Source organism: Abramis brama, assembly GCF_963993115.1.
Source record: "Abramis brama genome assembly, chromosome: 7".
NCBI lineage: Eukaryota > Metazoa > Chordata > Actinopteri > Cypriniformes > Leuciscidae > Abramis > Abramis brama.
Window position 1 is genome coordinate 25,696,306 of NC_139969.1, and position 22,582 is coordinate 25,718,887.

Sequence of the window (22,582 nt, forward strand, 5' to 3'; positions counted from 1 at the left end):
AATCATTCAATAATGCTATTGTAATTTTCATGTAATTTTAGTCAATATTTTCTAATTGCACAAATAAGTTTTGATGTTGTATGGGTTGTAACATTAAATTTACCTCTTAATACAAAGAATGCTGCAAACATGGAAAACTTGTTACCTTATTTACTTGTTTTCACTTGATAGGCTACTATCAACAGTGGCTAATGATATAATGCCTGATAATGATCAACTGTAGTAAATGAGTGACTGTGAAACTGTAATATTGTAAGCTGTGATCAGGGTTTAAAGGAAATAATAGACATATTTGCTATAAAGAAAAGTATTTTATGAATAGACTGTCAAAGAACTCTTAACATTGTGCCATGTTTCATGTCAGTATGTGAAATGTCAAATTGTGTGCTTTGTCATGCAAATAAATCAATGAATGTATATATTAAATGTGACGTTTTTAATGACTAAAATGAACTAACTAAAGACATAATAGGCATATAATGTATGTGGCTAAATTGTTAGTTACAGTAGTGATTTAATGAAAATAGTTTGCTGAAGCTCTGGCCTGGGTGAGTCTTACATCTGTGCCGGGCAATAAAACAGTGCAAATCGCACAAAGGTTATACATGTAAAGGATTCTTTGAACAAATTGGTATGAGCACGAAATAATCCTTAAAAATGTATAATCTCAGAGCATTATTTGCGTTTGGTTTTGTCGTGCGTTCAATTTATTATATAATCGTAATTATTTATAGTCCACGGGCGTAGGAAACGGCCTCCGTGTTTTCTATTGGTCGATCCAGGTGTCAATCATCTAGTGAAGTGGGCGGATCTAGAGCAAAAATGGCGACTTTATCTGTCGGAGAGCCTCAAGAGATGGAAGGTGAGCGGACTTGTCTATTTTTAATGATTTTTTCAAAGGAGCATTTCATAAAGCAGCGATTCTTCTTCTTGCACTAAGCTTTTGTACACGCGCTGAGTTTTTATTTTTAATCAGTTCATATTTTAGTGTCCTCTTACCATTCATTCAGACTGCAATGTGTGATTGTTTACGTTTATCACACAGCTTACTAAAGATACTCTTATAGTCTGTACGCATAAAATGGCGATAAAAGCTGCTTCGTTTCTTGATATTTATTTTCAGTGTATTTAAAAGCCATTATTTACTACAGACCTCTTTTGGCTGTTTGTATAGTTGTGTACAGGGCGTCAATGCCAGCACATCTTACTGGTTAGCTAATGTAGCCCACCAGCTCGCATTACCTGTCAAAGTCTCACCTGTTCGGGTGGATAGTGTAGGAGAACATGAATGTGAGCTATCAGACGTCACAAATCGAGCTTTTCTCAATGCCTCCATTTGTTTCCAGCTGCTGTATCAGCACAGTATGCTAGCATGCTGCTGCTGTGGGATGAGGGTGTGTGTGTGGGATGGGCTCATTTAATAGATGGAGGCTTTGAAATAGTGCTTTCTTCTTAGTACGGGTCATCAATAATTTTTGACCCAGATAACAGCAGTGGTATTTTGTAAGCAGGTTGGTACTGTGGGTGTGCCCTAAAATTATTAAAAACTATAAGCTGTGATTTAAAGTTGACAGGAGGGGTGAGTCTGAGGAATCTGGTGATGATGAGACCAAGAGGAAGAGTCTCAATGGAGAGGTCGACTCTCTGCAAGCCCCTTCCACTGGTGAGTGAGACCCACCTTGGTTTTATAAGAAGTTTGAGGGAAACCATTAAAAACGTTCTTTATTCCCCAAATCTGTTTCCTTACCACTTCTCTCACTTCCACTTTTAGTACCTGAGGAGTCACCCGTTGACATGGACACCATAACCTTAGACCCAGATGAAGAGGTGACTGAGGAGGATGTTGTTGTTTTGTAGAGAGTTTAGACAGATGATGTTGTTATTATTAGCACATTCATTGCATCTTATTTATTCAGGATGTGGATCTGGTCCACTGTCGCATTGGAAAGATTGAGGGTCTGGAGGTTCTCCTGAAGGCAAAGGTGAGAGTATCAAAGGCTGTTTCTTTAGATAATTGATGTAGTAGAATTAGTTACTGGATGAAGATTTGTGGACAGATATTTATTTACAGTAGCCTAATTACAAATCTTAAATGAGTCATTTTCTTTGTTTCCACCATCAGACAATTTCTCTCAGACAAAACCTCATCAAACGGATTGAGAACTTGGACAGCCTCGTCTCATTAAAGGAACTTGATCTTTATGACAACCAGATCCGTAAACTAGAGAATCTTCAGGCCCTAACAGAGCTTGAGTAAGTCAGATATTATTTTGTCCGGACCTATTAATTTTTTTTAAAAGTACATACAATTTGTTACTGTTTATTTTTAATTACTGTTTGAAATCAGTAGAAATTATTAGACTTTATAGTTTAGTATTACAGTTTTTTTTTTTAAATGTAATTAGTACTTTTATTCAGTTGAATAAAATTGACAGTAAAGACATTCATAATGTAACAAAAAAAAAATGCTGGTTTTTAACTTTCTGTTCATCAAAGAATTCTGAAAATGTTTCTCGAGCAGCAAATCAGCATATTATAATGAGTTCTGGAGGATTATGACACTGAAGACTGGAGTAATGATGCTTCAAATTCAGCTTTGACATCACAGGAATAAATTACATTTCAATAGAAAATGGTTATTTGAAATAGTAATAATATTTCATAAATTAGGCTACTGTTTTTACTATATTTTTGATCAAATAAATGCAGCCTCGTTGAGCATAAGAGACTACCAACCCAGAACTTTTGAATGTGTTCATACATACAGTGTCTTGAATACCCCTCTTTTATGATGAGCATGTTTTTAATTACTTTATTCAAATTCCTTGTGATGTTTTTTTGGGGGGGGACAGATGATATCACAATGAAGAAATAAAAGATTTGTTTAGAGAATACAAATCTTGAAAAAATAACCAAGTAGTTTGGCATAATCTTTTAACATCTTTCTTTGAAGAAACAAAAAACCTGATTATTAATATTTTTAAAATGTTATCCTCCAAATCAAAGTCATGTGGTGCAAGTGACATTCAGGGGAAAAAACAGAAAACGGAAAAAATAAATAGAGTTCCAGAGAAGAAATATTTGTCAAAACCATATGAAACCAACATAAATTCAAAGAGTACATTTCTAAGAGCTTTAAAAATTGGATTTGTAAAAAAAATTTTTTTTTGTATTTAAAGAATTAACAAATAAGAAGCTTTTAAAAGAGTTTCTGCATGCAGTTTTCTCATTTGTGATCGTGATTTGCAGGCAGCTAGATGTATCGTTCAACTTATTGAGGAAGATTGAGGGATTGGATTGTCTCACAAAAGTCAAGAAGCTCTTCTTGCTTCATAATAAGATTACAAGCATTTCCAACCTCGATCATCTCATGAGCCTCCAGATGCTTGAGCTGGGCTCTAACCGCATCCGGGTGAGACATCCAAGACCAAATCGGTCATGCTATATATATTCCCCTTTGCTTACTTAACATTTCTCTATTCATATTGTGAATGTGTTTTCAAGCTCGAATTTAATGCATGTAAATACTTGTATGTTCATTTTAGGTTATTGAGAATCTGGATTCTCTTAGTTCTTTGGAGAGTTTGTTCCTTGGCACGAATAAAATCACTCAACTACAGAACCTTGATGGATTGCACAGTCTGACGGTCCTCAGTATCCAGGTGCGTTTGCGATTAGAAAGTGCTTTTTCTAAGCCATATTTGCCTTCTCCGTTGATGTTAAAACATCTGCTCCTGCCTAACAGAGTAACCGCATCACGAAGTTGGAGGGACTCCAGAATCTTGTGAACCTGCGAGAGCTTTACTTGAGTCATAATGGCATTGAAGTCATGGAGGGCCTGGAGAACAATGTAAGATCTGCCATGGTTGTTCATGGATGCAGTGCTTTTTCCTCTCAATTCAACATTTATCCTCTGATACTCTGAAATGAAATATTTGTGACTGAGCGGTGGTTTACAAACTTCTGTAGCAAATTGCGAGATAAAGAAGTCATCATAAGAAGCTGTCTAGTATGCTTAATTCCCCTATTTCTCCAGCTATTTTGTTCTGTGCCTCTTCACTGCACCTTTACTCCACAGGGGCTTTCTTTGTGTTCTGATCTGTCGTCTCATTTAGCAGTGGTTTTATTTTTATCCGTCCCAGAATATACAGATCTTTCATCTTCCTCCCTTTCTTTTTTTAGAAAAAGCTAACAACTTTGGACATCGCTGCAAACAGGATAAAAAAGATTGAAAATATCAGCCATTTGACTGATTTAAAAGAATTTTGGGTAAGAAGAAAAAGGTTTTACTTTTTGTACATACTATATGTACATAACAAATATACACTACTGTTCAAAAGTTTGAGGTCAGTAAGATTTATTTTAAAGGAAATCAATACTTTTACTGATAGATCACGAGGATGCGTTAAATTGATCAAAAGTGACAGTAAAGACATTTGTAATAAATAAAATTATTATTTAAATAGATGCTGTTCTTATTAACTTTCTATTCAGGTCATACTTTAGATTAGGGTCCAATTCTCACTATTAACTACGGCTTTTGCCTCAATAAACTCTTTACTTACTGCTTATTAATAGTCAGTAAGGTAGTTGTTAAGTTTAGGTATTGGGTTGGATTAAGGGATGTAGAATATGGTCATGCAGAATAAGGCATTAACGTGCTTTATAAGCACTAATAAACAGCCAATATCCTAGTAATATGCTTGCTAATAAGCAACTAGTTAATAGTCAGAATTGAACCCTAAACTAAAGTGTTACCAAAAGTTAAAAAAAATGTTTCCACAAAAATACTAAGCAGCACAACTGTTTTCAACATTGATAATAAGAAATGTTTCTTGAGCAGCAAATTAGAATATTAGAATGATTTCTGAAGGATCATGTGACCCTGAAAACTGAGTAATGATGCTGAAAATTCAGCTTTTCATTTAGTCATAGGGATAATCTGAGTTGTAGTAATATTTCACTGTTTTTGGTGTATTTTTGATCATGTAAATTCAGCTTTGGTGAGCATTAGAGACTTTCAAAAACACTACAAAAAATCTTACCGATCTTAAACTTTTGAACAGAAGTGCATGTGAACCGTACTCCAGAGTATCAATTTATATTGCTATTATCATTTGTAACAATTATCATTTTAGTTCATTCTAATATCTACAAAAAAATACATTGCCATTATGCTAATATTTCTTTTTTTTTCTTCCTCTAAAAAGTTAACACACTTGAAGCTTTCAAATTTGTTTTCTTATTCTCTCTTATACAGATGAATGACAACCAGATAGATAACTGGGGAGACTTGGATGAACTCAAGAACGCCAAAGGTCTAGAGACTGTCTATCTGGAGAGAAACCCCCTGCAGAAGGACCCTCAATATAGACGCAAGATCATGTTGGCGCTTCCCAATGTCAGGCAGATCGATGCCACCTTCATTCGTTTCTGATCGTCCACTTCACCTGTCCAGCCCAACCATCCACTGCACATTACAAACACAACGCCACCATATCTCCCTCATGCACCTCATGGACACCTTCTGCCCTATTTACCTCTTTTATTTAACAAAAAAATGATCTCACACTCCAAGTGTTGCCATTCCATGTGCCAGCACCTTTTACTCACACTGAGACTATATAACTATGCTCTGACTTATACTATAGCGTGAATGCTTGTTAATTTATTTTCACTTTAAGACCTGATCAGTGTGAGCTGAGAGGAGCTGATGCCTATCGCTCAGAAAATATATCAATGCTGACTTACTGCCCTTAGCATTTTGGCTAGGGCATGATTTCATTCTAGTCCCTTCAATCTTCCTCCATCCTTGTAGGTGATAGGCTAAAATCAGACATTTCTATGCTGTATGATTTACATCAGGCATCTTGCGTACTTTATGAGGTGGTAAAAAAAACGTCACATTGCATTCAGGGACTGAAGAGGGTTAAGAGGAAATTCTTATTCTTGCGTGATCAGGGACTATTTCCTTGAGTGATATGTAAGGCTACACTCATGGATTCAATTTGCATATCAGTTCTGTTTCTGGTTGCAGCAGTATGTTGAAATATTAGCTGGTTGAAATGTGACAACGCATATTGTTCAACCTTCATTAATACTGAATATATAATAACAGCCTCAATGAGAGATTAATTCCATTTTAAAAGGTTCATGGCATTTTAGATGTTCTACGGAGCAAGGATATATTAGGTGATCGCTATTTTTTTTTTTTGAAGAAGAAGAATTAAAAATCACATGCACTCAAAATATTCACACAATTCATATTAATGCATGACCTGAGAAGTAATTGTGTCCCCCCTAATAGGAGGTGAATGGAGGAGGCCACATTGTGGTGACTGTGTTAGGCCACTCCCATTTGACCAGTGGGAGGGGGGTTTGAGAGGGCTCGGCTGATGCTGTATAAAATGAACCCAACACCTTTTAAAAGGGTCAAAGAACAACTGCGTAGGATTGCTTTTAATTTGCTCAAATTTTCACTTTGTTTTACAAGCTTGGTTGACTGTTTCAGAATTGAATGTACTATAAATAATAAACTGAATTTGAACAGTGCTCATCCTTCAGACATTTGTTTTGCATTCAAGAAGACACACAGGTTACCTCTCATTTCACAATGCAACTCATTATACATTGCCAATTACAGCAATATTGGATTAATTTGATTATTTAATTAATATACAGAAGAATGTATATTCCCATGAACACAAAAGTGAATTTAGTGAAAGATCCAACCGATTACCATCTTATTTTACAAGAATAGTCTTGTCAGAAAGTTCTACATATTGCAGATGTCAAATTCAAACATTAAGTATGTGTAAACTGGTCTTGTGAATTATATTGATAAAATATAGAACAGTATCGGAGCTTTAAGTTTATAATAAAAATGGTAGGACTACTGATCAAATGGGTTGAATAGAATAAGTCGTAAATGTAGTGATCCAAATAATAAATGTTTGGGATTGGTAAAAACATGTATGTTTTTTAAAAAAAGTATCCTATGCTCACCAAGGCTGCATTTATTTGATTAAAAATAAACAATATTTTTAAATATTATGACAATTTAAAATAACTGTTTTCTATTTTAATATATTTCAAAATGTAATTTATCCCTGTGGATGCAAACCTGAACTTTCAGCATCATTACTCCAGTCTTCAGTGTCACATGATCCTTCAGAAATCAGTCTAATATGCTAATTTGATGCTCAAAAAACATTAATTATTATCATCAATGTTTAAAACAGTTGTGGACTTTTTTTTTTTTTAGGATTCTTTGATGAATAGAAAGTGACTATTGAACTATTAAACTGAGATATTAAATAATTGCAGTAAGCATAATTTACACAATTAATTAGTAGATTATTTATGTTTTAAAATACATATTTAACTGAGTAAATCTATGTTATCCTGGGATGTAATTGGAGCAATATAATAATCACAATATACTCATAAATAAAGTGGTTATATTGTACATATAGATTTTTATGTAACATACAATTTCATTAAATTGTTTAAAAATACACATCTTATTTTTTAAGGAATTCTGTTTGGGCTATTTCTGTGTGTAAAAGTCATTGCAGGGTTGATCTGAGGTGTTCATGGTGAGTTCATTATAATATTTCACAAATTTTGCTAGATTTCTGACAATTTCACATGTAGCACTTTATTATAGACTGGTTTTACACTGACAACTTAAATAGATTTTACATACTTTAATCTAAATTGCGATAAATTAACCCCCGCTTTCACATACAAGGCTGAAGCCTAGTCTCAGACTAAAATGCATGTTTGAGCTGTTTTAACTGAAATCAACTTGCATTGATATATCTTAAAATATGTCAGTTGTTTTGTCTCAAGATGCAAACCAGTAATTTTTTTTTTTATTTTTTCTAAGGCAGCATTTATAAAAGCTACTTAAAGGGTAAGTTCACCCCAAAATGAAAATTCTGTAAGTAATTACTCACCCTCATGTTGTTCCAACCCCGTAAGACTTTCGTTCAACTTCGGAACACAAATTAAGATATTTTTGATGAAATCTGAGAGCTGTCTCACCTCTTCATAGGCTTCTATGTAATTTCATTCTCAGAATCAGAATCAGAATCATTTTTATTTGTCATTGTAAAAACATTGTAAAACATTGTCACAACGAAATTTAAAGTGCTACTCCTGGTGCATAGAATAATACATTCATACATTCACTCACATCATACTCTCACACAGAACCATACCAATACATAATAGGACAGGTTACATAGTACTGAAAAGTGCAAATGCAGTGCAAAAGAGGCAAGATAATCATCATTCATCATGATAAAGTCCTATTTCTGTAAATGAGTGTTTAGAGTTGTGATGGCTGTGGGGAAAAAGCTGTCTCTGAATCTGGATGTACGGGTTCTGACAGACCTATAACGCCTTCCTGAACGGAGTAACTGAAAGTGTTCGTGGCCTGGGTGAGAGGAGTCCTTAATTATGTTTTTTGCTCTACTGAGGTAACGAGATGAGGCAGTGCTGTCAAGTGTGGGCAAAGAGCAGCTAATGATTTTTTCCGCAGAGTGGATGACCCTCTGCAGCTATTTTTTCTGTGCCACAGTGCAGCTTGCATACCACACTGTGATGCAGAACGTCAGTATGCTCTATGACAGAGCGATAAAAGGCCACCAGCAGCGTCTCACTTAAGTTGTTTCTCTTTAGCAGTCTCAGAAAGTAGAGACGCTGTTGTGCCCTTTTAATGATGGTGGTGGTGGTGGTGTTAACAGTCCAGGATAGGTCATTAGCAATATGGACCCCCAGGAATTTGAAGGTGTGGACCCTCTCGACACTAGCCCCTCCTATGAGGAGTGGGGGTGGGTCCATCTTCCGCTTCCTCCTAAAGTCCAGGATCAGCTCTTTGGTCTTTGATGTGTTGAGCTCGAGGTTGATGTTATGGCACCATGCTGTCAGCCTCTCAATCTCAGCCCTGTAGTGTATCTCATCACCCTCTACTATGTGACCGACGACTGTGGTGTCATCTGCAAATTTGATGATGGTGTTTGTTGGATGAGCTGGGGAACAGTCGCTGCTGTACAGGGAGTATAGCAGAGGGCTGAGAACACACCCTTGAGGTACTCCTGTGCTGAGTGTGATGGTAGAAGAGAGGTGGGGGCCCAGTCGAACAACTTGTGAGCGGTTGGTGAAAAAATCACTTATCCAAGTGCAGATGGGAGTGGAGAGGCCCAGGTGAAGCAGCTTGTTGATGAGGATGTCCGGGATGATGGTATTGAATGCAGAGCTGTAATCCACAAAGAGCATCCTCACGTAGGTGTTGGGGTGTTCCAAATGATTTAGCGCCGCGTGCGTCGTTATGGCGATAGCATCCTCCGTGGACCTATTTGACCGGTATGCAAACTGATGGGGATCAAAGGAGGCTGGGAGGCTAGATTTTATGTACCGTAGTACCAGTTTCTCCAGGCATTTCATGATTGGTGTCAATGCAACTGGTCTGTAGCTGTTAAGGTCCTTTGGAAGTGGCTTTTTTTGGCACAGGGATTATGATATCTGATTTCAGACAAGATGGAACGGTGGCCTGTAGCTATTGAAAATTCTGGTGAAGACTCCTGCTAGCTGGTCAGCACAGGATTTAAAGACTCTGCCCGGCACCCCGTCAGGTCCAGTTGCCTTTCGTGGGTTGATAGTCTTTAGTGAACATCTCACTTTGTGTTCCTGCAGAGTGAGAGTGTGACTCATGATGGCTGGTGGCGACAGCAGGTCTGTTTCAGGTCTGTCAGCCTCAATCCTGTATTCCCTGCCACACTCTGCGTGGATCTTTGTCTGCTAGGTGGTCCTCCACCCTCCCCATACGCCTCCTTTGCCACCTTAATACCCTTCTCCAGGTCAGCTCTAGCAGAGCAGTACTGTTCTTTATCCCCTGATCTGAAGGCGATATTACGTTTTCTCAAGAGTCTCTTGACTTCTCTTGTCATCCAGGCTTTTTCATTGGGATATGTCCTGATGCGACGTTTGACCGTGACATTGTCCAAGTGATATAATCCAGTACAGCCTCTCTGTGTCACCATCTAAGTCACTTTGAAATAACAGGTCCCATTCAGTGAGTTGGAAACAGTCCTGGAGCTGGAATAGGGCATTGTCAGGCCAGGTTTTAATAGTCCTACTACTTGGCTGTATAGCCCTCCTGACAGGGATGTATGCTGGGACCAGGAATAGTTGGATGTGATCTGACTATCTGCCGGTCCAGAAAAGTTAGTAAAGACACCATTAAAATAGTCCAAGAGACTACAGTGGCTCAACCTTAAGTTTATCAAGTGACGAGAATACTTTTGTACGCAAACCCCCCCAAAATAACAACTTTATTCAACTATTCATTTTCTTCTGTGTGGGCCTCTGACGTGAGTTCATGAGAGCGCCACGACGCATGAGCGAGAACTGGGAAGTAGGCCTGTCATTACTGCATAATTTTCATTTTTGGGTGAACTAACCCTTTAAATGTCCTAATTGAACTAAGGCCTAATCCTGGCTTAATCTAAACCCTGTCTGTGAAACCAGGCCATAGTCTTATTGATATTCCCAAAATGTCCCGTGATTTTGAAACTATCATGATTCATGACGGCAGTTCCCATTTTAGAAAAGTCTGGATTTTTTCTAATTTATCTGTGCTTTTACTGTCTCCCTAGACAGAAATAATGGTAACCCCACAGGCATAAGCACTTAGCACCAGTATTTGACTAAATTAGTAATTAGGCCTATAAATTCATACTAAATATACTTGTATTAAATATGGTATATAAAACCAAATTTAAACACATAGGCAGCAATACATTTTTTTTTTTTTTTTAATTCTTGCATTTTTACCAGTTATTGTTCTTGTTTTTCTTGTTCTTCTGGGCATTTTTACAAAATTCTTGTTTGCCACTAAAATGAAGAAAAATAGCTTTAGAAAAATAGTAAACTGAAGCAAAAATAAGGTTCTTTACAAAATGAATGTGTAATGAGAAACATGCTGGACATTTACACTCATGCACTCAATTTATTACATAATTAACTGTGTCCACGCAAAAATCAGTTAAGTAAGCGCATAGTGGCATCTTGTTCATGAAACATTTCGAATGAACTACATTACCCAGAGATCCAGTGAGCTGACGCACGGAGTCAGACGTAGAAAGAGATCCTATTGGTCGATGCCGTGCATGCGTTCAGTCGTGTTGTTGTCAGTGGCGGCAAGATGGCGACTCTCGGAGACGCATCAGCCCCGGGGGTTAATGGGTTAATACAACAGTTTACAGCCATAACTGGTAAATATTGACATTTTGCATTTGCGGGAATTTTTGCACTGGCCATTTCGCTTGAGTAAAACATGGGGTCTTTAGAAATGCTGTATGTAGGGAAGAATAATCGAGAGGCATCATCATTACTGCCCCCTCTGTCATGCAAAGGAAAGGGACTAACGAAAGAGCTAGCTGCTATCTCCACTTGCTTTAATATGAATCTACATGCAAAAGAAAAGAAATCAGAACAGGAAAAGGGCGTCCAGTTGTAGACTAATTACTAAAGTGTGCCGATGGACACGTAAAACTCCCTCGCACTGAACTTTGAGCATGTGATTGCAACGTTACTTGTGTTATTTCACCATCGCTACATGTAACACCTTTAAATTTAAACCAGATTAGTACTGCAGTAGGGTTTTCACTCTACGATTATAATCCCCATTGCCAAATCTAAATGCTACAGGTTGATAATGTGTGTTTGGATGTTTCCAGCCACCACGAATGTTTAACAACTTCAGCAAGTGTGTCTGTGAATATGAGCCACAGTTCTCAACATGGCGGGTTGTGTAGGCTGATTCTCAATCAGTTATCCGTTTGGACTGTATGCCTCTCACAACTCACATCTAAGTGAAAGGTACACACAAAACTGATGTTCTACACGGACTGGGGCTGTTCAATTTAACTGTTGTTAGAAGTGTACACACAGGTTGCTTTAGAGCCTCGCATGATGGTGTGTATAATTTGATAGTTTCGGTTCTGTTGGTCAGAAATACAAGCCATGTTAAGCAGCTCGATACTTTTTTTGTGAAAGGTGAAAGATGCGGTGCTTGTGCGCATGCGCGCTCTGAAGGGGCGGGGTTTAAGAACTGAAGCGAGCGAGAGAGTCCAGCTGCAGCTCGCGCTGCTTCTGTTATGCGCTTTCAACGTATACTATTTCAGATTTTACTAACTTACGTATTTTATTTAAATTCTCCTTGTTTTCGCGTATTGTATTGCCATTAAGCGGATAACGTGACCTGCATTAAACTACAAGGTACTGATCAAACGATATTATCAAACCATATAATATAAAAGCCTTATTACACAAATTTAACCTTATTACACAAATTGTATCTTATTTGTTTTATTTCGCACCAGAATTCTTCAACCTTTTTCAGACCAAGAACCCCCAGCCTCATATCAGTGTACCATTCATATAAAATTGCATTTTAAACCGGTCAAAAGTCTGGAAACATTACTATTTTTAATGGTTTTGAAAGAAGTCTCTTATGCTCATCAAGCCTGCATTTATTTGATCAAAAATACAGAAAAAACATTAATATTGTGGAATATTATTACAATTTAAAATAATGTTTTTTTATTTTAATATACTTTAAAATATAATTTATTTTTGTGATGCAAAGCTGAATTTTCAGCATCATTACTCCAGTCTTTAATGTCACATGATCCTTCAGAAATCAATTTTTATCTATTATCTATTTAGGCTATTATCAATGTTGGAAACAGTTGTGTTTAATAATTTTGTATAACCTGTGATACTTTTTTCAGGATTCTTTGATGAATAAAAAGTTTTACAAATATCAAAAAAAAAATTAAAAATAGAAATCTATTGTAACAGTATACACTACCGTTCAAAAGTTCGAGGTCACTAATTTGTTTCTTTCTTTTTTTGAAAGAAATTAATACTTTTATTCAGCAAGGATGTGTTGAATTGAGAAAAAAAGGTGATAGTAAAGATTTATATAGTGAGAAAAGATTTCTATTTTGAATAAATGCTGTTCTTTTAAACTTTTTCTTCATCAATGAATCCTGAAAAAAGTATCACTGGTTAAAAAAAAAAAAGTAAGTAGCACAACTGTTTCCAACATTGATAATAACTGAGTAGGCCTATCAAATCAGCATATTAGAATGATTTCTGAAGGATCATGAGTAATGATGCTGAAAATTCAGCTTTGCATCACAGAAATAAATTATATTTTAAAGTATAATAAAATAGAACACCATTATTTTAAATTGTAATAATATTTCACAATATTATAATTTTTTTCTGTATTCTGCAGACTGCAGCTAGGGGTCCCTAAAGGATATTTATATTTTATTTAAATCAAAAGCGGGTCTTTAGATAAGATATTATATCATATTATCATATTTTTTCAGACTTGAACCCTCTCAATTGATGGATTACAAATATATATTTTAAATTGAAAACAGTTCAAATATGTCACTTCTTGATGAGACATCATATGTTTTCAACACAAAGAAAATAAATGCTGTCACTATATAATCAAATCCTTGTAATTTCGTGTCTAATGGTGAAGATATTTGTAACAGCAGTGCCCGTAACATGTTTATTTTTTCCTTCTTTTTTTCCAGTGTGTTTATGTTTCACCTCACAAATCTTTGAATGCATGTGTTTGTTTGCAGGAGCCACAGAGAGTGTAGGGAAGCATATGTTGGAAGCATGTAACAATAACCTAGAGATGGCCGTCACCATGTTTCTAGATGGAGGGGGCATCGCAGAGGAACCCAGCACAAGCGCCAGTTCAGCCGGAGCCTCCAGCAGCAGACACCCTCCTGCAGAGTGAGTGGCAGTCTTATGGTGTTCTTATGGTGTTTGTAAGTCACTGCATGCTCTGTGCTTTGAGTTTGATTGTTGTGTCCTCCTCTCTGGCAGAGATGATGTGCGAGCACCCATTCCTCAGAAGCAAGACATTCTGGTGGAGCCAGAGCCCTTGTTTGGAGGTATTACAGTTCACATGTATACACCTTTTCTGCCTAACCTAGGGTTTCTAAACCTTTTTATTCAAAGAATATTTTCTTAAAATACCCCTTGAGATTTTAAGTTCATACTTTAATAACAATGATAATACTTCAATAACAAATTTGCATGTTCACAGTTCTCTGATGCCAGTTAATGGTCACATAGCATGCAAGTAAATGGAGAAAATGCTGTTTTATTTTGACTTTGTTGCTGAATTTAAAAGTAGATAAAAAAAAAAAATATATATATATATATATATATATATATATATGTGTGTATATATATATGTCTCAGTCCGCATTACAGTCACACTGGTATTTTAGGAACCCAATCCAATTGAATATTAATAATAATAATCATTATCATCAGAATAATAATAATAGTTATTATTGTGTTTTAACTCTAATCATAAAAACAAAGACAGAAATATATTACTGTTGTAAATTATAATTGTGCTGTAAAATAAATTAATATTTGATAACTATATTAATACTTTCAAACTTTCCAATGTTTGAACTGTCAAGCTTTTAACTAGTGATGCACCAAAATGATTTTTTTATAGAAACACAGAAACCAAAATTAAAGTTTTAATTTAGCTAGAAACAGCTACCAAAAATGTACATTATTTATTAATCAATTAATTCATCGAATTTATAAACAGTTATATATAAATATTTAAATTGGCATTTACATTACATTATATAAAATATAATGAATATGTAATATACTGCATATACATGTATTTAGCAAAAGTTATTTTTTTCTTCTAGTTGACTAAGGCTATGGTCATTGAATGGCTTTCCTGAGGTAAATGTAACATTACGTGACATTGTTTACAAGCTGTTTTATGGACGTCTTTACGCTGTTAAACACTGATCGAGCGATTACATGAGAAATTAGACATTTCGGTTTATTTTGTGCTGTAATTAGTAGTAAAACTGAAGAGATTAGCAGTTTATAGCTGTTTGAACTACAACGATCTGTAATGCCACATTTAAAAATGCATTAATTGTTTTGATTTGCATTATAAAATTGACATAATTTGAAAGTTCAGACTTTGTTTCATATCCAAAGCACTAAGCGTATTGCGATTATTGGATGGGAGGCACGCTACAAATAATGTTTAGTTACTAAAGTTTTGTTCTCGCAGATCTCAGTTCATCAAAATGAAGATCTATTAAGAACGAGGAATTGATATTGTCAGCTCAGCCTATAGTTGACTTTTACCTGTTGTATTTTATCCACTTTGTGCGCACAAAATAGAGACTGACAGTCAAAACATGCCATCAGAGAAGAACTAATTAAACGACACAGCAATAAAGTTGCGTTCCCAAAAGTTTGAATAATTAATAATTAATGATTAGCTTTTCATCAAACCCCCTGCAGTTCCCTTATGTACTCTCGGGGGTTGTGTTCACATACGCTAATATATATCTCTTTCACAGTACCAAAGAGGCGTAGACCAGCACGATCAATCTTTGATGGATTTCGGGATTTTCAGACTGAAACCAGTAAGTATATGTGAGGCATTCTGATGGTTCGTCACATTCAGCACACGTGGTCTGGTTCATCCTCTGAAACCCTGCTGTTGTGTTGTGAATCTTTAGTCCGACAGGAGCAGGAGTTGAGAAACGGCAGTGCAGTGGACAAGAAGCTGAGCACTCTCGCCGATCTGTTCCGTCCTCCCATTGAACTCATGCACAAAGGCAGCTTTGAGACGGTAAGGTCTATGACTGCTTTAGTACACCTATTATTATTACCACTAACGCTTCCAGTAATTGGCTAATTCACGTGTTTCAGTCCTCTATGTCATTAAGTTCAAACTTTGTCAGCATAGTCATGTTTTTTGTTCCTGGCAAAGAACAAGTCAAGCCCTGCAAATCAGGGAGTGTCCAAACACAGGTTCGGGATGTTGTGAGCCTTACACAAAGGAAAGGACTGAAATCGGGCTGGGTGGAATCAGTGGACAACTTCTTAAAGGAATGTTCCTGGTTCAATATAAGTTCAGCATCCGTGACTGACAAACTTTGCAAATGAGCCAAGACTATGAAAATACACATTTTATTTTATTGTATTTACTTTTTTTTGTTGTTGAATTTTTAAAAATAGTTTTTATTGTATAATATATATATTTTTTTTTTAAAGTTTGTGTTTGGGTCCATTTATCCCCAGGTATCAACTGAGTCTTTACACGTATTCCCCCGGTTTCACAGACGAGGCTTAAGCCTAGTCCCAGGCTAAAATGAATGTTTGACCTGTTTTAACTGAAAGCAACTTGCACTGACATATCTTAAAATATGCCACTGCCATTGTTTTGGCTCAACCAGTAATGTTTTTTTTCAAAGGCATGTTTATAAAATCTACTTAAATGTCCTAATTGAACTAATTCAGCCTCATGAGTGCTTTGCTTGCGAAGGACATACCGGTACGCAAAGTTTTTATCAATATAGTCTATAATGGGTGTACTTTTTTTTACAATAAAACAAAACCTTAATATTTATGAAAGGCCTATTTAATTACATATTTTAAAAATCGGATCTTTTGTTTTTGTGCATCGATGCAGAACCTTTCACATAAAAACAATTATATTGCATAGCTAAAAAAAAAAAAAAAAAGCTCTTCTACAAAAGTTTAAGCTTAATTTTTCTGCTTTTTAGTTTGTATTGAATCTGGAAGATTTCTGTAAGTCAAGCCATTATTTCCCACTAGTTGTATGAACTCTTTCCCACAATTTCTCACATCAGGCAAAAGACTCCGGTCAGCTTGAAAACAAATGGCTGATGATCAACATTCAGAATGTCCAGGATTTTGCCTGTCAGTGTTTAAACCGAGACGTGTGGAGCAATGATGCTGTGAAGACCATCATCAGAGAACACTTCATATTCTGGCAGGTAAACAACTTAGACATGAATGTCTTCTGTCTCTCTGTCTTACATGACATGATGTGAATATGAGCTGTTGAATTGTTTAGGCAAGCTGTGTTTTCTCATAGGTTTACCATGACAGCGAGGAAGGCCAGAGGTACATTCAGTTTTACAAGCTTAACAAATTCCCCTATATTTCTATCTTGGACCCCCGTACAGGTGAGACACAAGGCATCGCTGAATCACTCCTCAATTTATCTTTTTACTAGATTTATTACATTATTTTTTGACAAAATGTTTGGATCAAAGACATGATGCTAATTTTGTCTGGATGTAATCCTTTATTTAACAATGAATTTCATAAATACAATGACTTGAAAAGACCTTTTCTATAATGAGCCTGTTTTTGATTCCTGGTGTAAAATTCATTTTAAAGTCCAAAATGCATCATAAAAAAATTAATTGATCACAAAATATATTTTATGACAATGCAAGGTTAGTTCAGGTTGTAAAATAACATAATGATATTTATTAATTAACCTTGGGCAAATATATTTAAAAACTAATGTTATTATTGCTTGTACTTGAATTTACATGGCATTTTAAAAGTCATTAAAGTAAAAAAAAAATGAAATATAAAAATATATCTTTTAAAACCATATGAAACCAACATGAATTCCAAGAATGTATTTCCTAGAACCTGGCATGTGTGTTTTAAACTAGATGTTTAATTAAATCCATTGATTACAGTGGAGTACTGGTATTGATAAAAGTGTTTTTCTCGCATCAGACTGGTTTTGCTACAGTTCAGGTGTAATTTGAATTTTCAAAGAATTTCTCATTAAAAAAAAAAAAAAAAGTAAGCATAGTAATAACATTGTAATAACATGGTAACATGCAAACCTTTTAAATGTTTAATTCATTCATTAATGAAAATTGTTCATCAGATACAAAATGGCTTAAGTTGAAAAAATATTAAGGTATGACTATTACATAAGCTTATGCATGGTCAAAACTGGGTAAAAAAAAAAAAAAAAAATTACAGTGTATTTAAGTGCTTCTGAATACTGTCTGAAATTCCGAGTATTTCAGTGTTTTCATCTCTGACAAACACAGGACAAAAGATGGTTGAGTGGAACCAGTTAGATGTGTCTTCATTCCTGGATCAGGTCACAGGCTTCCTATCAGAGCACGGGCAGCTGGATGGGCAGTCCAGTCAACCTCCGGCCAAACGGGCTCGTTCTGTAAGTGTCCCCTTTAAGGTTCTGGAGCTTCCTGAAAAAAAACATATTTTCTTTACATCGCAATCCTTTATCTGTCTATACAGGAGAGTTTGATAGATGCCAGCGAGGACAGTCAGTTAGAAGCAGCTATCCGGGCCTCTCTTCAAGAAACACACTATGAGTCCGCCCAGGACAAGGCAGAGTCACGCTCAGATGATGATTCAGATGCCGAGCCTTTCTCTGACAGCGAGGGCCTGATCTCAGTTGATGGTTCGGATAATGAAATCGGTGGTGGGGAGGATTCTTTAGATGGACACATCTCTGCAGAGGTAGTTCCTCCCACCAGGCCGGACAGCCCAGCCCATCACAGGAAGTCCCCACACAAAGAGTTGTGCCACAGGAAAGAGGAGAGCAAGAAGAATCACCTAGAGCCGGTTGGGCTCAGTCACAGTCAGACAGGACAAACAGAGTCCCAACAGCGGCTGGGAGAAAACCACAGATCAACATCACACCAGCCCTCAGAACCTGCCGGCACCAGCACAGCAGATCCAGACGACAACGGTATACGGCATCTCTGTTGTGTCAGGTGTCTGTTTCATCTTTGGGTGAACCAGCCCTTTAAGCCAAAGTCAATTAAATTCTCTCATTATTTACTCACCCTCTTGTTGCAGTTATATTTTCCACAGAACATAAAAGGATATTGATGATCATAGTGGATGTAAAAGCAGCCTAAAAGTAGTTCATATGACTTGTGCATTATATTCCAAGTTCTCTCAAGTCAACTGTGTGTGAGAAACCCATTGAAATTGAAGTCGTTATTCTCTGATCATTTGTGAACCATTATGAACTTATTGAGACAGTGAGCTGAACGTGAGAACCGAAGCAATCCTATTTGAGAATGAATCATTCTTTTAAGCCAGATGAGAATCATCCGTTAATTAATGACTTAAATTGATCCTCACACAAATCTATTGGATGGCTTTAGAAGATTTGCATTAGAGTCATAAGTCATATGTCATAAGGTTAGCTCACAAGTCATAAGGTTAGCTTGTGTAGGTTTTGTTCTGTCATTTTTGGAAAAGAGCTGATCTTCAAACATTGTCCTTTTGTGTTGTGCAGAAAAAAATAACATACAGGTTTAGAATGACGTGGGGTAAATAATGACAGTTTTTAGGTAAACTGACACTTTTAAAGGATTTGAACTTTTATACATGGTAATAATATTCAGAGAAAATGCAGAAATAACAAATTGTACTAAAATGACTCTGTCCGCAGGTCCAAAGGCCCGCTTAATGCTGCGATATCCAGATGGCCAGAGGGAACAGATAGCATTGTCTGCTAAAGCTAAACTTATGGTGGGTACAGCGTTTCACAATTTGTACAGTTCAAAGGTGTCACTCTTTTCGCCATTGCCAACTTATCCCTTAATTACACTTAATCAAATTACACAAAGATGTTGAAAAGATTAAGAAACTTCAGTGTTGTCCTTTCAATTAAGTTTAATAACTTTTTTCAAATAATAAAAATAATCTTTAAAGGGGTCATCAATTTTAAATGGTGTTTGCATATAAATGTGTCTTTGCAGTGTGTGGACACAACCACCATACAATGAAAAAAATCCATTCACTCCTTTTTTTTTAATCCTCAAAAAGCCTAAACACTCTCAATAATCAAGCCTTTTGGATTTTGCCCATGCTCCGCCCACAACTGCTCATTATCATTTAAAGAGACTTGCACCGAAACGAGTCGCTGTGAACAGAGCTGTTTTTAAGGTAAAAAGGTAAAAAGTGTGTTGTTTTACACAACCATTGAGGAATTTTAACCAAAGTATGTTAAAACTTTACATGAAGACCCTAAAGAATCATACCAACTTGTGGAAAATGGGCATCCAATGACCCCTTTAACATTTAAATACAATAAAACTGTATAAAGTAAACATGCAAAATTCTGATATTTAAGAATTTTTAACCAATATCTAGATATCTTGTCTGGGCTGGCATGTTTTGGTATAAGTGTTGAACAAATGTTTGAAAATAATTATTAAGACTAAGTATTTTTGAACTTGACTTGAATACGAAATATAGTAAATACAAGAATCAAATAAAATACTAAGATTATACAAAAATCTAAATGGCGGTTTGAAAGCATGTAAATACAGTTTGACTTCCTCTCTTCCCTGTGACAACTTCAAGCGGTTGTCAGAAACAGAGCGTTGCGCAGTGTCGCTTTGTGTACTGGTATATCTGTAAGCGCCACCAACTGTCAGAAAGTGAATTTGCATTTTCAATCCAGTCAGTGTGTACATTTTAACCGGTTGATTGATTCGGATAATAAGGTATCTGGAATTATCCACAGTTTAGTTTTTGTACCCTTCATTTTCTTCCTTTGTTCTTTTTTTTTTTAGGCACTGGTGAGACATGTTCAGTCTAAGGGATTCCCCAACGAACGCTTCGAACTTGTCACCAACTTCCCCCGCCGAAGACTCGCTCATTTGGACTATGACATCACACTGCAGGAAGCAGGACTGTGTCCGCAGGAGACTGTGTTTGTGCAGGAGAGAAATTAGCCCCTCCCCTTGTAGATAAACCACACCTCCTTCTATCCTGTCACTTGTGCCCTAGAAAGACTGAATTGACTGTGCCCTGTTACCACTTGTCTTCTTTTTTTTTTCTCCTTTTTTTTATAATAAGTCCAGGATACACAGAACATTTGGTAGTTCATAGGGACCGTCCCCTGAGCTGCATTTGTCAACGTATTTATTTACAAACAACTTGGCACATCCCATCCTGTCTGGGTCTATTTCTTCAAGACAGTCCATGTACACGAGTTAAGCTCATTTTGATATGGAATTTAATCCCTAAAAGCTTTTACAGATGGCCTTGATATAAGAAAAACATTGTGTATCATGTGTATGCAAAATTTCTAAGGATAGAACATCAGTTCCAAAAATGTCTACCAGTTCCTGACAAAATCATTAGAGCAGGTTGGGATCCTGTTGAACATGGGCTCAGGTGATAAATTGGGGTGGATGCTTATTATTTCGAGGTAAACCCTCACATATCTCATCTGCAGTGTGCAGGGACGAATGGAGTAGAGTGACATTTAGCTATAGTAAGTTTCTGTCTCCTTTTTTTATATACTGCATCATTTCCACAAAAACTGATTCTCAAATATAATCATTGAAACAAAAGGGACAGCTGGTCCACTTGAGTATTTCTTCAGTAACTGATCTAACAGTATCCGCTTTTGTGGCATGATTCTTGGTAGGAACATTGTGGTTTTGAACCAAATGTTCTAGAAGGTGCTTGAACATATAAGACTCATGTGCCATAGATCCGGTTGTATTTATATGTATTTAAGGGCAAGCTTTTATTTTTGCCTACAGATCTTAAGTGATTCAAAGTGACACAGATTCTTATTTTAGCTTAGTAGCGCTCCAACATTATGAACAGTATGAGCACAAGGATCCGGCCACTGGGGGCAGATGAATACTCAAAGTAGCTGATACTTCTTTTATTTTTTCATGGATAACTATATGTTTATTTGCCGGAAATTGCCGCTAATAACTCAAGAGGTCCACTGTATTGGAATGGTGCAACCTTGATATTCACATGACTGAATATCTAATTCTGCAGTAGTCTTAAGCAGGTGATTTTCGCAGGATTTACTTTAACATTAATGTTAGATAATTCTGTATAAATTAAATTAAAAAAAGAATATTAGTTAAAGCTCTTAAAAATATTGATTATCAGAGAATCCTACCATGGGTATCTTGTAACTGTATGCTGTTCATCAAAGAATGTTTCCACAAGAGTGTTTCCACAAAAATAGGGTTAGCACAACTTTTTACAAAATTGATAATAAGAAAATGTTTCTTGAGCATCAAATTACCATATTAGAATGATTTAATGTGACACTGAAGACTGGAGTAATGATGCTGAAAATTCAGCTTTGCATCACATTAATTAATTATATTTTTAAATATATTTAAATAGAAAACAATTATTTAAATTAATAATATTTCATAATATTACTCTTTTGGTTTTTGCCTTGGTATCCCTGTGCTCTTTTATGCTCATCGTAAAGGAAAACAAGGAATCATGACACCAGGCCTGGAAACAAGACAACGGCGCGGCGTTTAAACGTCACCTCTGACGACTGACATCACAGAATTTACCGGTACACAGCTGCAGAGTATCGGATCGGTATCGGTCGATACTCAGAATTTTTGGGATCGGATCGGTTCTGAAAAAATGGTATCCGTGCATCCCTATGATGGACTAATGGAGTGAACTTTGTTTCATGTGTCTATTTTAAATTTAGAGAGCGTTTTAGAAAACGTGACTTCAATAACAAGGAAAACCACACAAGTTTGTAACAACATGAAGGTGAGTATAAAATACCAGATTTTTTTTTCTTATTTTGGGAGCTGTTCTGTCGAGAATTCTGTGACACCCTCAAGATTCATGTTACAAATTG

At 36.1% G+C, this 22,582-nt stretch overlaps 2 protein-coding genes across 2 annotated transcripts; both read left to right on the forward strand.

Annotated features, from left to right (window-relative positions):
- Positions 1 to 769: 769 nt before the first annotated feature.
- Positions 770 to 6,552, forward strand: ppp1r7 (protein phosphatase 1, regulatory (inhibitor) subunit 7). Its single transcript, XM_084120528.1, has 10 exons — positions 770 to 862; positions 1,568 to 1,663; positions 1,772 to 1,827; positions 1,917 to 1,982; positions 2,123 to 2,253; positions 3,250 to 3,412; positions 3,546 to 3,662; positions 3,746 to 3,850; positions 4,183 to 4,269; positions 5,261 to 6,552. The coding sequence occupies exons 1-10, from the start codon at positions 823 to 825 to the stop codon at positions 5,435 to 5,437; spliced, it is 1,038 nt and encodes a 345-aa protein (XP_083976654.1). The 5' UTR covers positions 770 to 822; the 3' UTR covers positions 5,438 to 6,552.
- Positions 6,553 to 11,174: 4,622 nt separating this feature from the next.
- Positions 11,175 to 21,297, forward strand: ubxn7 (UBX domain protein 7). Its single transcript, XM_084121071.1, has 11 exons — positions 11,175 to 11,282; positions 13,680 to 13,836; positions 13,930 to 13,997; positions 15,462 to 15,527; positions 15,624 to 15,736; positions 16,761 to 16,907; positions 17,009 to 17,099; positions 17,997 to 18,124; positions 18,208 to 18,664; positions 19,379 to 19,458; positions 20,508 to 21,297. The coding sequence occupies exons 1-11, from the start codon at positions 11,213 to 11,215 to the stop codon at positions 20,667 to 20,669; spliced, it is 1,539 nt and encodes a 512-aa protein (XP_083977197.1). The 5' UTR covers positions 11,175 to 11,212; the 3' UTR covers positions 20,670 to 21,297.
- Positions 21,298 to 22,582: the final 1,285 nt, after the last annotated feature.

Bases quoted from the DNA above. Each gene is read 5' to 3' on its own strand.
- ppp1r7 (XM_084120528.1), top strand. From the start codon at position 823: ATGGCGACTTTATCTGTCGGAGAGCCTCAAGAGATGGAAG. The intron at 1,828-1,916 runs GTGACTGAGGAG...TTATTTATTCAG, and splicing joins CCTTAGACCCAGATGAAGAG to GATGTGGATCTGGTCCACTG. The intron at 3,413-3,545 runs GTGAGACATCCA...TGTTCATTTTAG, and splicing joins TGGGCTCTAACCGCATCCGG to GTTATTGAGAATCTGGATTC.
- ubxn7 (XM_084121071.1), top strand. From the start codon at position 11,213: ATGGCGACTCTCGGAGACGCATCAGCCCCGGGGGTTAATGGGTTAATA. The intron at 15,737-16,760 runs GTAAGGTCTATG...TTCTCACATCAG, and splicing joins ACAAAGGCAGCTTTGAGACG to GCAAAAGACTCCGGTCAGCT. The intron at 18,125-18,207 runs GTAAGTGTCCCC...CTGTCTATACAG, and splicing joins CGGCCAAACGGGCTCGTTCT to GAGAGTTTGATAGATGCCAG.